The sequence below is a fragment of the Alexandromys fortis genome, unplaced genomic scaffold, assembly GCF_014885135.2.
Source record: "Alexandromys fortis isolate MF-2015 unplaced genomic scaffold, M_Fortis_MF-2015_v1.1 scaffold_75, whole genome shotgun sequence".
Lineage (NCBI taxonomy): Eukaryota > Metazoa > Chordata > Mammalia > Rodentia > Cricetidae > Alexandromys > Alexandromys fortis.
In genome coordinates this window covers 6,087,708-6,104,183 of record NW_026067956.1, presented here as the reverse complement: position 1 = coordinate 6,104,183, position 16,476 = coordinate 6,087,708, and the positions used below count along the sequence as shown (strand labels likewise).

General features: G+C 47.1%; 1 protein-coding gene across 6 annotated transcripts in view; it reads right to left on the bottom strand.

The window, feature by feature from the left end:
* Atp8a2 (ATPase phospholipid transporting 8A2) overlaps positions 1-15,607 on the bottom strand; it is a 538,932-nt gene extending 523,325 nt beyond the window's left edge. For 3 of the 6 annotated variants that reach the window (XM_050152328.1, XM_050152329.1, XM_050152330.1), the window contains exon 1: positions 15,027-15,158. In XM_050152328.1, the coding sequence (XP_050008285.1) occupies positions 15,027-15,102 (76 nt within the window). In that variant the 5' untranslated portion in view covers positions 15,103-15,158. Of the gene's footprint in view, positions 1-15,026; positions 15,225-15,460 lie in introns of those variants that run through there. The other 3 variants (XM_050152334.1, XM_050152332.1, XM_050152331.1) reach the window with 3 other exon arrangements.
* Positions 15,608-16,476: the final 869 nt, after the last annotated feature.

Sequence of the window (16,476 nt, the reverse complement as noted above, 5' to 3'; positions counted from 1 at the left end):
GTTAATAAGATAGCTGGTTTGGCCTATAGTGAGACAGGATAGAGCCAGATGAGAAAACCAAGCAGAGATGCGGGAACACAGAGAGATGAAGTGTAGAGTCCGCGGAGATGCCAGCCAGCCGAGATGCCAAACAGAACAGATAATGCCATGGAGTCGCATGGCAAAATATAGATTAATTGAAATGGATTAATTCAAGTTGTAAGAGCTAGTTAGTAATACGCCTAAGCAATAGGTCAAATGGTTTGTAATTAATATTAAGCCTTCAAGTGACTATTTTTAAAGTGGATGTGGGACCGGGAAAGAGGGAAAAGCCTTCATTTACAATAAATAACTGATAGATGATAGATTATAGCTATATGATAGGAGATAGATGGATAGATAGATAGATAGATGATAGATTTACTTTGTAGTATGTAATATGTTCCAGCAGTTAATACTAGTAGTTAAGACAGGAACAAAAGAAAAAACTATCTCAGCTGGCATCAGGGTAGCTTGTAAGACCATTGCTATTCAATAAATCCTGACACTGTGGAAAGACATAAGTGTGTCCATCTATGTTTCTGAGGTAGCACACTCACGACAGGGGCCTTGAGATGAGTTGGTAAAGGGGTTTGTTATTGATACCCTTTTTAGAGACCAGCAAGGCATATGAGGCAGAGGTCCTGTGCTTGCATTAGGAATGATGCCAACTGCCACTATACATGTGGTCTGCTAAGGAAACACCAGCAGCAGCTCACTTGGAACCCACAAACAACCGGGATGTAAACTCTGCCACCCCGGAGTCTCCTAGAAAGGCAGAAGTATTAACAGAGGTGAATGTACTTAAACGAGAGAGGAAAGGCATTAGGAGATGAAAAACATACAGCACTGCCCCCGTGCAGCTCAGACGGATTTGTGCTATTTTGAGTCTTGCTAATGCATGTCATTTGAGGCTCGTGGCTGTTACACTGTCCTGGAAATCCTCAATTGCTTTCTAGGTAGAACCAGCTCAGCAACATTTTCTCTGGTTATGGTAGTTCCCTTGGTCCCAAGCTCACAATGATCCTGTTTGCTTTGCTTTCAAGGAGTTAGGACCATCAACAACATCCCTATGGCTTGAGAGAGAAGACACAGAATCCTGTGTTTACAGGACGAGACAGGAAGGCAGAAGATCACTCAGTAAGATGTGCTTTGTGGAAATTAAGAAGAAAATGGGACATCATTACATTATTGCAAAGTTTGGTGGTCCTTCCTGCCTTCCATCTTTAGTAAGGGGAAGATGGGAGTGGTTGGGTCCAGAACACAGCCAAGAACAGCTTTACTGAATCGACTCAGCCTGCTTCAGCCTCCATTCCAGGAGCAAGGGTATATCATGGGGCTACTTAACAAGACACCGCTTGATCACCATTCTAAGTTTAACAAAATACCATAATCATGTAGACAAGATCCTCTTCCTCCCGTGGGAGGCGGGTTTGCCCACACCTTCACTGCTCTGCAATGTGGTGATGGCTGGACTGTCCCCACAATGCTGCTGATTCCATGCAGAGCTCAAATGGCACACAGAGGCAAGAAGAGCACAGATACAGATGCAGTGAGGTGGTGGGGAGGCAGTTCAGTCCCTGTGCCCCTAGCATGACACTCAAGAATGTCACACCACCACATTAGTAGCCATAGCTTCAGCAATTGGTTTTCACAGTGATAAGCAACACTAAGTCCTGGGTCGTGGCCCATGCTTTACAGGGGTTACCTTGCTTAAGTTGCTCAAGAATTCATTCAGGGTAGGAAGGAGTTAGCAGCCACTCTTCACAGACAGGAGATGGCGCGACTAAGAGAATTAGGTAACTCCCCTGAGGATACTTAGGAAGTAAGTTGTCTAAGTCATCCGGGTCACGAAATTGCCTGAATTCAAAATCCATGTCAGACAAAAATCAAACAAAAATAGCATCACGGGAAGCACACAGTCCAGAAAAAGGAAGGAAAGAGGAAAGCCTAAGAGAAATACCTCACGTGGCTAATATGACCCACAATGCACTTCAACATGTCAGCCTGTGGCAGTGGGGAAGCTGTTTCCCTCTGGTGGGGTTCCCTTCCATTCACAAGATAGTGCACTGTGACCATGACAACGGCAAGGGGAGGAACCATGAGCAGCCAGGCTTACGGAGCAAGTCTCACCAGTGCAGTCCAACCAGGGCGATGGGTCCCACCCAACCCTGCGCTCACTAAAAACACTGTTGGAGGCCCCTGCAGCTTCTCTCTGCACCTTCCAGGAACCCTTGACTTCAAGGGAACAATGGAGTTCTGGAGCCATAGGTAATTTCTGTGCGTGAAAAAGGAGGCAATGTTTCACTTATCAAAAAACTCAAATATCAAAGTGGTTAGAAAAGGCCCTCGCGTGACTATAATGCGTCTTCTCCAGGACAGAAGCCAGGCACCAATATTCAACACTGTCCTACAGTCACAAAGAAAAGAAAAAAATAGACTAACTTTTGGAAGAAAGCCTGATAGCTTCTGGCAAGTGGAGAGGAAAAGCTGACTTGTGGATTACAAAGTAGCAAAGTCAAGTAATTTGTCCTAAACAAATGGAGATGGAGAAAACAAAGGGGGAACTGGGTAAAGGATGGTGTCTCAGAAGCCTGGTGGGAAGCTGCAGGGAGAGAAAACTTGAAGCTGTGTGACTTGAAAAGTTCTCCCCCAAAGACAAGGACAGAGACAATCCTCAGGTCAAACGGGAATTCTCAGCACTGAGGAGGTAACGGGAAACACCTGCTGAGGTTTCACAAGGCTAAGAACAGCTACATCACTGGAGACCGGCGAATCTGCAGTTAGCCCAGATGAAATGAAGGAGAATGAGGGCAAGGATTCCACTCAGCAAACCTGGGTCAGGCGACCGCACAGCAGTATGTCCAGGTACTGAAGGTAAGCAGTGCCTAGATCCCATAAGCCAAAACCATCGCTTGACTACAAGAACATAAAGAGCATTTTCTAAGACACAAAGAATCAAACTCCATGTTGGGAACTGGATATACAGCCCAGAGAGTCGAGTGTTTGCCTAGTGTGGTCCAGCCTCAGAATTGCATATGCTGTGTGATCTCACCTCTGTAACCTTTTGGGTATATATCCAAAGGATGCTCAATCGTGCCACAAAAAACATGTGCTCAACTATGTTCATAGCAGCTTTGTTTGTCATAGCCAGAACCTGGAAACAACCTAAGTGCCCCTCAACCAAAGAATGGATATGGTAAATGTGGCACATTTAAACAATGGAGTACTACACAGCAGAAAAAAATAATGACAGCCTGAATTTTGCAGGCAAATGAATGGAGCTAGAAAACATCATTTTGAGTGAGGTAACCTAGACCCAGAAGACAAATATCATATGTACTCACTCATAAGTGATTTTTAAACATAAAACAAAGAAAACCAGCCTGCAAATCACAATCCCAGAGAACCTAGACAACAATAAGGACTCTAAGAGAGACATACATGGATCTAATCTACATGGGAAGTAGAAAAAGACAAGATCTCCTGGGTAAATTGGGAACATGGGGTCCTTGGGAGAGGGTTGAAGGGGAGGAGAGAGGTGGGGAGGGGAGCAGAGAAAAATAAAGAGCTCAATAAAATCAATAAAAAAATCTTAAAAACTAAAATAAAAAATCTATTTGTCAAGAAGTCACTGTTACATTAATGAAAAGCAAACCCATGGGCTAGAAGAAAGCGTTTGGGAAATGCATCTCTGATAAAAGATTTGAATCCTAAACATATAAGGGACTCTTGAAAATCACTAGTAAGAAATCATCTCAGTTTGAAAAGGAGTAAACGATTTGGATAGATGCTTCATCAAAGAAAGGTACACGAATGGTAATTAAACATGGAAAGAAAGGTATACACATGGCAAATTAATCATGGAAAGGTATACACATGGTAGTTAAGCATGGAAAGAAAGGTATACACGTGGCAATTAAGCATGGAAAGAAATACACATGGCGATTAAGCATGGAAAGATGTCCATCCCATATTGGCATGAACTTGCAAGTTAAAAGAACAGAATATTAATACATGCCTTTTGAGTGGTTAAAATTCCAAATAATGACAATGCCGCAGGTGGGTGAGGACATGGAATGACATGAACTCTCAACAGGAGTGCAAAATGCTACAGATGTTTGCAAGGCAACAGACACTCGCACAAAACAAAACACTCTCACCATATGGCCCAGCAATTTTGCTTTGTTATGAAAACGATTGTCCACACAGAAGCCTGCACACATGTTCTGAGAGCAGCTTAAACCATAACTCCCCCCACTGTGTGCTCTCTGTTATGGTGATAAACACCGGCCATAGGGGAGGAAAGGAATTATTTCATTTATAGCTTGTAGTCTACTGCTGAGGGAGGGCAGGGCAGGAACCCAAACAGGACCCATGAAGGAACGCTGCTGACAGGCATCTCTCTGTTTTGGTTTCTCGAGACAGGGTTTCTCTGTAGCTTTGGAACCTGTCCTAGAACTAGCTCTGTAGACCAGGCTGGCCTCGAACTCACAGAGATCCGCCTGCCTCTGCCTCCTGAGTGCAGGGATTAAAGGCCTGCGCACTACCGCATGGCTTCAGCTGGTCTCTTATACAACCCAGGACCACTTGCCCGAGGGTGGTATCACATCGTGGGCTGGATCCTCCCACAACAATCATTAAGACAATGTCCCACACACCTGCCTACAAAGGCCAGTCTGGTAACAGCAAGTCCTCAGCTGAGGTTCCCTCTTCCCAGATAACCCTGGCTTATGTCAAGATGACAAAAGCAAAACCAAACCACTAGCCAGCACATTCCGCCCATCTGGACACAAGCAAGATGTCCCTCCCCTGGATGAATGGAAAATATGCAGATAACTAACTGTTGTTCAGGGAAAAAAGAAAGAAAGAAATTACCAAGCCAGATAAAATAAGAGGAAACATTAAAGTACATCTTACAAGGTGACAGCGACCAGTCTGAGAGGTAGAGATGGCCTGACTCCCAATGTCTGACATTTACAGGAAGCAAAAGCATATGGAAATGTAAAATTCACAAGGGCTCCGAAGGGTCAGGAAGGAGGATGGGACAAGTGTATGTGGCACAGAGATCTTTAGGGCAGGAGAGCAATTCTGTATGCTACTGTTGTGGGGAGACATGCCACAACATTGTCTCCGCTTAAAACTACAAGTGTGTCCTCATACAGCCACTACCATGCTGACATCGTGGTGCCGACACCACAATGCGACACTGTGATGTCATCACACACCCTCAGTTTATCACGACTGGCATTGCCCTGCATATTCCTCATGCTTAAAAAGTCTAGATGAGAGACTTATAACTATAGAATGGCTCCCCTTCCCTGTGGCCCTCAGCCTCACTCTATTCCCCATGTGTGTGGTCTAAGACTCCCTGTTGAAAGCTACTAAACACTACAGTCAGCCGTTCATCATATATGGGACTCGTAGATCCAAAGAGCATGCACACTAACCGTACACTACCCAGGCAATGTTAGCTACACATAATCACACGGTGTTTGCTGCCTGGCCACCGCCACTGTTTACTATGACAGCTTAAGAAAAACTTAAGAATGTGTGATTTAAATGTAATCCCTAAACTCTCAGAATCCTGAACAATTAAAGCATTTCAGCATTATCCCTTGTAATAAAACCTACCTTTGTCTTCTCCTCCACAAGACTTAGGGATGCTGAGAGCCCCAGTGTGCTTCCACACAGTCTTGCTCCATTTTCTGCTGCTCTACTGAAACACTGGAAGGTAAACAACTTTAATTTGAAAAGAGGTTTGTGGCCGGGCGGTGGTGGCGCACGCCTTTAATCCCAGCACTCGGGAGGCAGAGGCAGGCGGATCTCTGTGAGTTCGAGACCAGCCTGGCCTACAAGAGCTAGTTCCAGGACAGGCTCCAAAACCACAGAGAAACCCTGNTCTCTGTGAGTTCGAGACCAGCCTGGCCTACAAGAGCTAGTTCCAGGACAGGCTCCAAAACCACAGAGAAACCCTGTCTCAAAAAACCAAAAAAAAAAAAAAAAAAAAAAAGAAAGAAAAAAAGAAAAGAGGTTTGTTTAACTCACAGTTCTGAAGGGTCCGGGCCTCAACTAAGATCTACCGAGGACCTCGTGATGGCTAGTATTGCACTGGCAGGCACACACGTGCGGAGGAGAGTCACATGGTATGAGAAGAAGCAAGAGAAGCCGCTGAGTGTCCAGGTTGATCCTTTATGGCAACCTTCTGGGAGAACTAACTAGAGGTCGCACAAGAATGACTTCAGTCTCCTCTGAGGACACATTCTCACTGACTTAAAGATGCTAAGCCCCCAAGTCACCGCATCACCACACTGAAAACCAGGCTTCTGACACAAGAGCCTCTGGGGACAGACTCAAACCATATCCAGACTATAGCAAATCTACTCAGGGGTTTTCCCCCTTTGGCGTTTACTTCCTGAGCTTTTCTGTTACACTTAGGTGAGAAGGTAACACAGTAAAGAGAAGAAGTACATGGAGGGAGGGTGGGTGGGGTAACACCTGTTTCTCTAAAACAAGCCCAGCTCAACACTAATTAATACCTAGAAAAGAAATGCCATCTGAGACAGCCACTGGTCTTGTGAAGGGGACTGGGACTGGACAGTGAGGATGTGAGGCTGTTCTCTCTACAAGGTGCCACATGAGGTCATGAGTCCTTTATCCCATGAATTCATAGAGCATCATATCCAACAATCTCTACAAACCTTGGCTAAAATTATCAGACAACAGTCAAAGACTGAAGCAGTTTGATTTCGTCAGAGACTGGGTTCAAAGAAATAGAATAGAATTTCACAGTAGTATGACCTAGTTTATTTTCAAAATTAAAATAGATTGTTCCCAAAGGAGATTTCATACAAGGTAAGAAGACAATATAGGCCTGGAAGGAATTCTGCATGAATCTAAGACGTGGGCTCTGGTGTCCCTGGGAAGAAGCTGAAAACCCTAGGCAAGCATCTGGAACCCACCCTCCCACAGTCTCGGTTTCCTACTTGGATCATTTTACATTAGGAAGTACACAATTTCAAGTACAACAGAGCAGAAATGTTTGAACCAGACATGACTCATGAATCCCTTGCAGCTGTAGTCACCTGCACAAGGCCTCCTTTGCAGCTATGGTCACCTGCACAAGGCCTGTACTGTATCAAGACAACAAGACCAATAAACATTCTATCAAGCAGCACTAACTGGGCTCAGTTACAAAAGCGAGGAGCATGAAGGTAGAAAAGGACATGTTGGGATATTCAGAGCGAAAATGAGAGGATGAGGGAGAATTGGAGTGGACATGGAGTGAGTATGATCAATGTGACGTGGATAAAACTGTCAGAGAATAAAATAAAACTTGAACCTGATCTGTAAAGGTGTTGTCCAACAGAAATACGACACAAGCTATGAACATCCTTTAAATTTTTTAACACTAGATTTAAAATGCCACAATGAAACCTAATACCTTGTATACTAATTATTTTAATTTCTAGTAGGCATACAAAATAAAAGTAAAATTAAAAGCTGGGTATGGTAGTGCTTGCCTTTAAACTCAGCGTTTGAGAGCCAGATGTAGGTGGCTCTCTGTGAGTTCAAGGCCAGCCTAGCCTACAAAATAAGTTCTAGGCCAGTCAGGGCTATACAGTAAGACTCTGTCTCAAAAAAAAAATTAAAATTACATAAACAATTAACTAGTACATTTTTAATCTGATATACGCTAGATAGTTTTTCACCATGTAGTAAACAGAAAGCATTATCACTAATGTATAACTGAATATATGGATGATGAATAACTTTCATATATATACATATGATATATACATTGAATGTGTGTGTGTGTGTGTGTGTGTGTGTACTCTCTGTGTAGCCTTGGCTGGGCCTGACATTTGCTGTGTAGATTAGGCTGGATGGAGCTCACAGAGACCCATCTGCTTCTGCTTCCTGAGTGCTGGGATTAACCATGTGGGCCACCATGCCCCACAAATTTCCTTTCCATAATAAGTCCTGTAAATTCGGTGTGTATTTTTACATTACAGTACAGCTTTGTTCTGACTCACCATCAGTCAGTCCCACAGAGCTCGTGCCCCCATTCTGGCTGGCTGACATCTACAAATTCACCTTCCTCTTTGACCATCTGTTGACAGCGGTCTGCAAAGCATTGTTTACCATACCCATGACATCATGGACTTTCTCAAAGACAATATAAAACACGTGAGGCATAAGGCCAGTGAGATGGCCCACCAGGTGAAGGTGTTAGCTGACCAGTCTGATGACCTATATTCAGTCTCACCCGCATGGTGGGAGAGAACCCACGCCCGCAATTTGTGCAACTTTCATAGTGTGCCCTGGCAAGTACAGGAGCACACGCGCGCCTGCGCGCGCGCGCGCGCGCGCGCACACACACACACACACAGACAGATGCCTCCACATACACATTTAAAAAATCTAAGACGTTATCAGACAAGTGAGGTGCAAACATCATGTCCAGCTTGCTTCTCTATTATGAAAACTGACCAACAGTAACTTAGGGATAGAAGGATTATCTGATTTATGCGTCCTAATTACAATCCATTCTAGAGGGAAGTCGGGGTAGGAATTTAAACAGGAGCAGAGGCAGGAAAAATAGAGGAAAGCTGCTTACTGGATCATTCTCCATGACTTGCTCAGATCTTTTCTTTCTTCTTTCTCTTTCTTTTTCTCTCCCTTTTCTTCTTTCTTCCTTTCTCTCTTTCATTTTGTAATTAATCTTTGTGTATATGTGTATTTGCCTGCATATATGCCTGTGCACTACGTACATGCAGTGCCTAGAGGCCAGAGGAGGTCATCAGAACTGGGGTTATAGACTGTTGTTAGCTGCCATGTGGGTCCTGGAAATCAAACCTCTAGAAGAGCAGACAGTGCTCTTAACTGCTGAGTCATGGCTCCAGCTCCTCAGCTTATTTCTTATACAGCCCAGGACCATCTGCCCGGGGAGGGCACTGCCTAGAATGGCCTGGGCTCTCCCACATTAATCATTAAACAAGAAACTATCTCACAGATATGTTTACAGGCCAAACTGATGGAGACAATTTTTTAATTGAAGTTCCCTCTTCCATAAACATTTCGGTTTTGTCAGGCGGACGAACGGAACAACACAACCACTTCCCACGAGGAGGAAAAGCTTCTCCCCTCCCCCGCTCACCCCACTAGTTCCACCACTAAAGCAAACAACCATAAAGTTAAAGAATGATAAAGCAAACATTTAATGTTTGCCATTCTGCGTTTGCCAAGCCACGACCAAACTTTAGACTTCATTTACAGTCTCCACTCATGTCCCGTGTTTGTATCCAGCCTGGCTGATTCTCACTGGGAGATCCCACCCACTTACCTGCCCACATTTCTGTATTCCCTTTAAAAACAAAAACAAAACTCTGCCCAAACCCTACCACCAGAAAATGAGACCACGGAATAAATAATAGAGTTGAAAAAAAATCCATTTCCAAACATCTAGAAAGAGTAACAAGGAAGATGGACTCAAGCTGCGTAAACTTAGGTTGTGTTCCAGCAGAAAAGAACAGCATGGTCATCTGGGGCAGCAGCATACAGGCTGAGGCATGACACCAATGACCCTGTAGTAAACCCTAAGCCAACTGCTGGACTAAAACCTAGCTGCTGGGCAGGTTCCCCGGCACTCTAAAGAAAGGACTGTCACTTAACTTGTTTGTCACAGAGACAGTGACCACTAGTGTGGAGTTTAAAGGCAAAAACTCCAGAGTTCTGAAATCAAGATATGCATGCTCGGGGCATTAGGATGAAAAACGTAAAAAGGAAATGGACAAGAGTCTTATATGGGGATAACGGGTTATGGAGCTGACCTGAAAACGGCTTGCAAGAGGCCTAATCCCTCACTAACTGGATAACCGCGGACCAGCCACGGCCGTGCCCTCTGAATAAGAACGAACAGCTCCTTGCCTTTAAGATGCCAGGACCTGACACCAGCGACTGTCTCTAAACGTGGCATCTGCAGTGAGATTCTGCACGGCAAAAGTGCTCACGCCGAGGAATCCTTTGCTGCCCCAGTTTTCTGCACAACCAGTCTCAGTGATGTGCTTGAAACATCTACAGCAATCCTGGGAACCCTCTGCCTCTGGCTGACGTGGTGTCTCTGACGATGAAGCTGTGCTCAGATGCTCCTGGAGAATGTCCGAAATGAACGCGTGCTCATTGCCCAACACAATAACTCAAATGCAGGGAACTACGTTCTCAACGCGGAAATCTTTGAATCAAAAGGAGCGAAGATGAGGCCACAGTTTTAGGAGACGCTACGACATACCCATTTTTCTTTCACTAGCAGGTGAGAGATACTCCTTCAGTGCAAGGAGCACAGACACAGGGCACACACAGGAGTAAGGAAGCAGGCCGGCATACTGAGCCCTCCACCGACTGCTGTGAATGGACAATACCCTATGTGTATATTTCTTTTATTATATTTTTGTTGTTGAAACAAGTTCTCAGTGAATTGCCCACATTGTCCCAAACTGGGCTCAGGCAATCTACATGCCTCACCCTTTCAAAGCCCCTGGAACAAGGGGACGTGCCAGACCTGGCTGTACTCTCACAGACACCCCTAAGGGCACAGCCTGGGAGACACACGGACATAACTGTCCCCATCTCCGTGGTGTTCAGCGCCACACGGCAGGTTAGGCATTGTGTCTGCCCTTGACAATGATATGGAGAAGCTGCCAGGGCGTGAGTGTGAGCTCACTTTTATTTTTAGCCTTTCTTAGTGGTTGTTAACATTTGCCCTGGGCACTTTCACTGGCCTAATAGGATGTAAATAACATCTTGTCTCGGTGTGCGATTGACCGGGGGTTATATTTAGCAAATGTGAAAAGCCCCAGGGATAAGGGGCTTCAGAGGCACTGTCTGAACATCCTCTCATAAACCATCCAAAGGTTCTAAGAGAGTAACTTTAATGTAATCCATCTGTCTAGCTGGCACCTCCATCAGATGAGGATTTAAGATAAAGCAGCCATTGTAAAGGTGAATTAATTATTAAACAACTAAAGTCATCAAATTAAGGGCATAGTGGGCACCTGCAGGCATAAGACAGGACAGTGTAGGGAAGGTGACAACTGTCAGACACTAGAGAACGGACAGGGTAGGATCTGGGTAGTTGGTGAGTATGGATTTCTGCGTCATGCAAACCTAGAAATACCTCTATGCAGCCACATCCTGGGTAAGCCATCATTAGATTTAGAGGGGGAAATCTTATAGCTAAAGATGTCCCTGCTTCTGTATCACTTGAAATAGGGGTCTAGGTAGAGAAGACCATGTCAGGTTGTGATGGGCAACCTAAGAACTAGCGACTGTCTTACTTGATCGTGCATCCAGTAATTAATATGTGCACTGCTGAGCTATGCAAGTCACACACACACACACATACACACGAGCTCTGGGGGGGGGACTCTTTCTTCACATCCTCATTCTATAATGTAAGTAAAGAAATGGCCCATAGGAAGCAGAAGACAATTTCAAAGTTTGAACCTATTTCTCTCTAAACCTAGTCTGGTATCTACGCCCAACAGACACTGTCTCCAAGAACTTCCAAATATAATCTAGACCCTCAGGTCAAGTACAAAAGTATCTAGGACAGAGATGGTTTAAATCTGTGTGTAGAGTGCCCACTGGGTAGTGCAGACCACAGAAGCGAGGGATATGAGACCCGTGTCTGCCTTATTTCCTACCAGAGCAGAGGAAACTGTGAAGAATGAGCATGCCCTGTTTAGACTGGAACTGATCCTGAACCGCACCAATGGGCCTTGGAAATTAGTTGGTTCTGCTAGAAATGAACCAGCTGCTCTGAAATAGTTTGCTGTAAAGTGGAAGGGATTAAAGCACTTCTGTGCCATCTACCAGCTCTTAGATTCTATACCACAGCTTCTGGCATCTTCTGTTGTCCCCACCCCCTTCCTTTAAAACTTGGCGCAGGCACTTACAGGAGATGCAAGAAAACTAGGCCCACACAGGAGTCCACTCAAACAAACAAACAAAATACTTTACTGACCCGAAGAGGCCAGGGGAGATGAAAGGATTTGGGTAAAGAAGTTGGAACAGACCTCCAAGGGCATCCTCAGTAGGACTTGAAGCCATCCAGGTCCTGTATTTAATCTAATTAAAGGCACAGGCCCTGGGCTTGCTGTCTGCCTGCTCTTTATTGCCAATCTTTCATGAAGCCGAATTCAGAAACTCAGCAAGAGGAAAGAAGCTTCTACCCTGGAGAACACGAATGCTGTCGTCCCCAGAACACAGCTCTCCCTTCCCTTCTGTCCTCCTCCCCCATGTCACTGCCCACACACCTATACGCACATGTGTGCTTCACTTCCCTGTTCAACTGTGTGCATTGCCTGTGCACGTGGACTCAAGGCTGGGTACAATTGAGAGCTCTGACAGTATGCTTTGGACTCTTCCCTAGACCTTGGGCTCCGTCCAGAGAGCACCTATCCTGTCCAGGGATCCATCACCGGAGCCTGGAAGTGTCTGGCACATGGAAGGTGGTCAATACATATCCAGGAACTCTTGTTACAGCCAACCAAAGTCAGCTGGTCTTTGGATCCCCATCATTTGGTGAATGACAGATGGCTGCAGAAAGGAGCAGACAAAGGTATGCCAGAGCACCCAGAGTAAGATGGGAGTCCAAGGTACAGTCACCAGAAGTAATGATTCCGGAAGTGCTTTAGTAAACAGTCGACTGGGTGGCCCCTGATCTTGAAGGAGCTATGAACCTCAGAGCGCCTTTGCTAGTTTGCACTAAATGAGAAGCAGCAGGCTTCTTCGAAAGTCACATGTCCCTTCTACTTTACGGGAGTAGGCAATTGTCAGGGCCTTTGCCCTGGTTTCCACCCCAGCCTCCCTCTTGCCCATCCATGATATATGTGCTCTACATAGACCCGTCTTGTAAAGCCACACATTTTCTCTTCTGCATCCCACACCTGTCATCAACAAGGTCCCAAAGCCCTCCACCTTCAGAAACTCCTAGCCCTTTCTCTCTAAAACTGCTGAGTTCTGAACCCTGCTCCTTACTGTTGCTCACACCGCAGACCACTGAGAAGCTCTTGACTGAGGGTTCATACTATTGCACAGCTGGACCAGGCAGTCAGTCTGCAAAGCGTCCTCCCCGGAATTTACTTTCTACAGCTCACTCCGTTTGCTTTTCCCTCCGTTTTCTGCAAAATTTTCCCTAAAGAGTGTCATAGACAGTCTGTTTTCAAGTCCTGTCTTCCTCTCTTGCACCCCCTCTAATAGCTATTTTGCCCCACAGTTATACAATAGCAGCTCTTCCAAGGGCATCAGTGACCTCCACAGATGAAGCCAAGCATCAATGCCCAGATTCTTTCTGGAGTTCTTGGCGGCTTTCCCGACTTGCTGGGATCCGGTACATCCTATTCCAGTCCCTTTCTGTTGCCCCTAAGACCCTCCAAATTTGAAAATACTGGAATGCTTAGGACACCTTCAGAATCCTCTGGTATTAGTTACATAATTTGGGGGGGGACCCAGTGAACAATGAGATGGTGTGCCCCTGTGCAGAAATCAAGACCCTAAGCTTAAAAAGATGCAGAATATTAAAGAGGGGCTCTTCTGGGAGGAGGCCCCGCATACCTGCAGGGAGGTACCCACTGAGGCATCCTGGGGAGCACTCTGAAACTTAGATCTCTGACTGTGAACGCAGGCTCATAAGCCAATCCATCCCCACTCTGTTCACCAGTGGGCATCTTATCTCTGACGGGACATGATCAAAACTAAATCTTACATTCTCCCTTTTTCCCCAAAGAAGAAGTTCTGTACCCTTCCCATCCAGGGATGCTTCTTTCTGCACACAAAGCCTTGCATCCGTGGCACTGCTTTGAAAAGCACACACTTCCTTCCCTCTGCTGGCACCTAGGCTGTCCCTCTGACACTACTCCCTGATGCCTCTGGGACTCCCTACCTCCGTAGTCTCGGTGTGTTGCCTAGTGACCTTTTCAGGAAAGGAATGTGCCGGTGTCCTGATACTGCCCAACTTGAGCAAACACTAGCTAAAATGAGTTTCTTCTCCCTCACATTGCTCAACAGTGGAAATGGAAAGGTCATTTATTTTTATATGCCTGTTATCTCAAAACACACAAGCCTCAACTCCAAACCTAAACCTTGAACCCTCTGCATCAGAGATCTACCCAGACTCCTTTCAAGGAGGCCTGAAATGCAAGACAGGGCATTATTTTGGAGGTTCCCCCTTCAGTTCTGCAACACATAAGCATCTAGGTCACCTATCAAGTGCTATAGCCACAGAGCGTTGGATGTGCCTGGTCTAAGAGTATTATACAACAAAAACATCTAAAGTGACTAGTTGGAGAAGCTGTATTTCCAATCGCACCCAGGCCACTGCCAGCGGGTGTTTATGAGTGCATCAAGTCTCCGCAGCTTCCTGCAGCTTTCCCGTGTAATGTAAGCCTAAGCCTCTCGGTCCTTAGTGTAAGCCTGAACACTTGGGCCCCAGGTGGTGAAAACACTCTCAGTGACCTTCTCCTTCCCTTAAGTCTCTGTAGCAGACAGCCTGGGAGGCAACAAGTCCTCCCAGTGACCAAACTGTGCCCACCAGGACTGGGTACAGGGCAGAAAACTGCTGCTTTGGTCTTTTCCGGCATCCGCATCACCGCGTAAGTGCGCACGGACCTGACGCGCGCGCTAGCCTGTACACACACACACACACACACACACACGGACACACACGGACACACACACACACACACACACACGGACACATGCACACGCACACATGCATACACAACGACGTCAGGAGCCTGAGACTTCTCACACTTGCCGCTCCCTCGCCCCCGTAGGAGGCTTAGTGCCAGGTGGGTGCAAGGACGTCCAGCCAGGGGGCAGTAGGGCGTGGCGTCCGGAGTCCCGCAGCCCCAGGCGCCCAGGGGAGGGGACAGGACGAAGGGCGGAGCAGAGTCTCCCAGCCGCGTGCGCCACCCCCGCCCCAGTGGCCCACCCTCCCCGCTCACCCACGGACGCGCCGATCCTTGCCCTCCGCGGCAACGACATCTTAAACGCCTGGTCCAGGCCCGTACCGTTCAGCATCGCGCGCGGCTGGCGGACTGGACAACCAGAGGCGGGCGATGGAGACTGCGTGCGGGGCTGGGCGCCAGGGCCACAGAGCCAGGGCCATGGGCGAGCCGACCTAGGGCAGAGCGAGCGCCGCGGGACGCTCCAGTCTGTGCCCGCAGCCCCGAGGCTGCGCCGACCGCGCCTCCCGCACCGCAGCGGCCAATGCGGCGGCGCCCCGAACGCCGCGGCGGCCTCGCTGGCCCGGCAACGCGGGGGCGGGGGCCCGCAGGAGGCTGCGCCGCCAGTCGGAGTCCTGGCAGGTGGCGCGGGAGGAGCGGGCAGGGTTACGGGGCTGGGGCTGGGTGCGGGCTCCGGGAGGGGATGGGCGCACCTGGGCGGCTCTGGGCCTCAGGAAGTCGGCTACCTTATCTCCCCTGCCTGTCACTTGTGCCGTGCAGCCGTGGGTCCTCCTACTCTCTTCCCTTTTTCGTTAGCAGCTTCTTTTCTTTTGCATCCAGTCCGATGGGGTCCTCCTGGGTCCTTTGCGCAGAACAGGAAGATCCAAGCTGGGACCTGAAACTCAAAGAAGTGCTGGGTCTGCAGCCCCTGACCTCCACGGCTTGTCACAATCGTCAGTCCTTCAGAACGCTATAAGGGGCACCCACCACTCACATCCACGCCCACGATACACGCACTGCACCTTCTACTTGCAAACAAATCCATTGAGAGGTAAGGGGTGACTGGCCCAAGGTCATTCGACCTGCTTTTGTTTGATTTCTCCCTTCTCTTAATGTTTAAGCTGAATCCCTCTGAGCGCAGTTCCATGGGGGTAGTGAGGAAGAAACCAACTAAATCTTTACTGTGTCTGATGAAATCCTGACCTTAGACTAAAAAAGCAAAAAACAAGCCAGCCAACCTGATTGTGCTCCTGCGCTTGCAGAAGTGACCTTTGCCTTTCCTTTTGCATAAAAATAGGGGAGTCTCTGAGACCTTAGGGGGCTGCAGAGAGATGAGCCTTAGGAGGTAGGAAGGCAGTTGGCTCAACACGACTCTGTAGCCCGTGTGGGTTCAAACTTCCCGAGTCTGACGGCGGGCGAGGGGTTTATTTTAGGCATATTTAGCGCAGCACAATTTGGTGAAAACTATTCTGGTGTTAACTCAGTCCCACGTGCACAGCAAAACACACACAAATCTCCTTAAGAAACAAAGGCAGCTAAATACAGATCAAAATTTTCAAAATACATCAAAATTTTCTGTAAAGTCCATACAGATGGGTTCTATAGATCCACTGAGAAAAACAAGTCTGTGGTCAGGGTCTGGTCCTGGAGGAGCTCCTTGCCACAGAGATGGGGCAAAAGATCACCAGGCTGGAGAAGCCGTTCAGCCTTCTGGGCAAGGAAAGGCCTT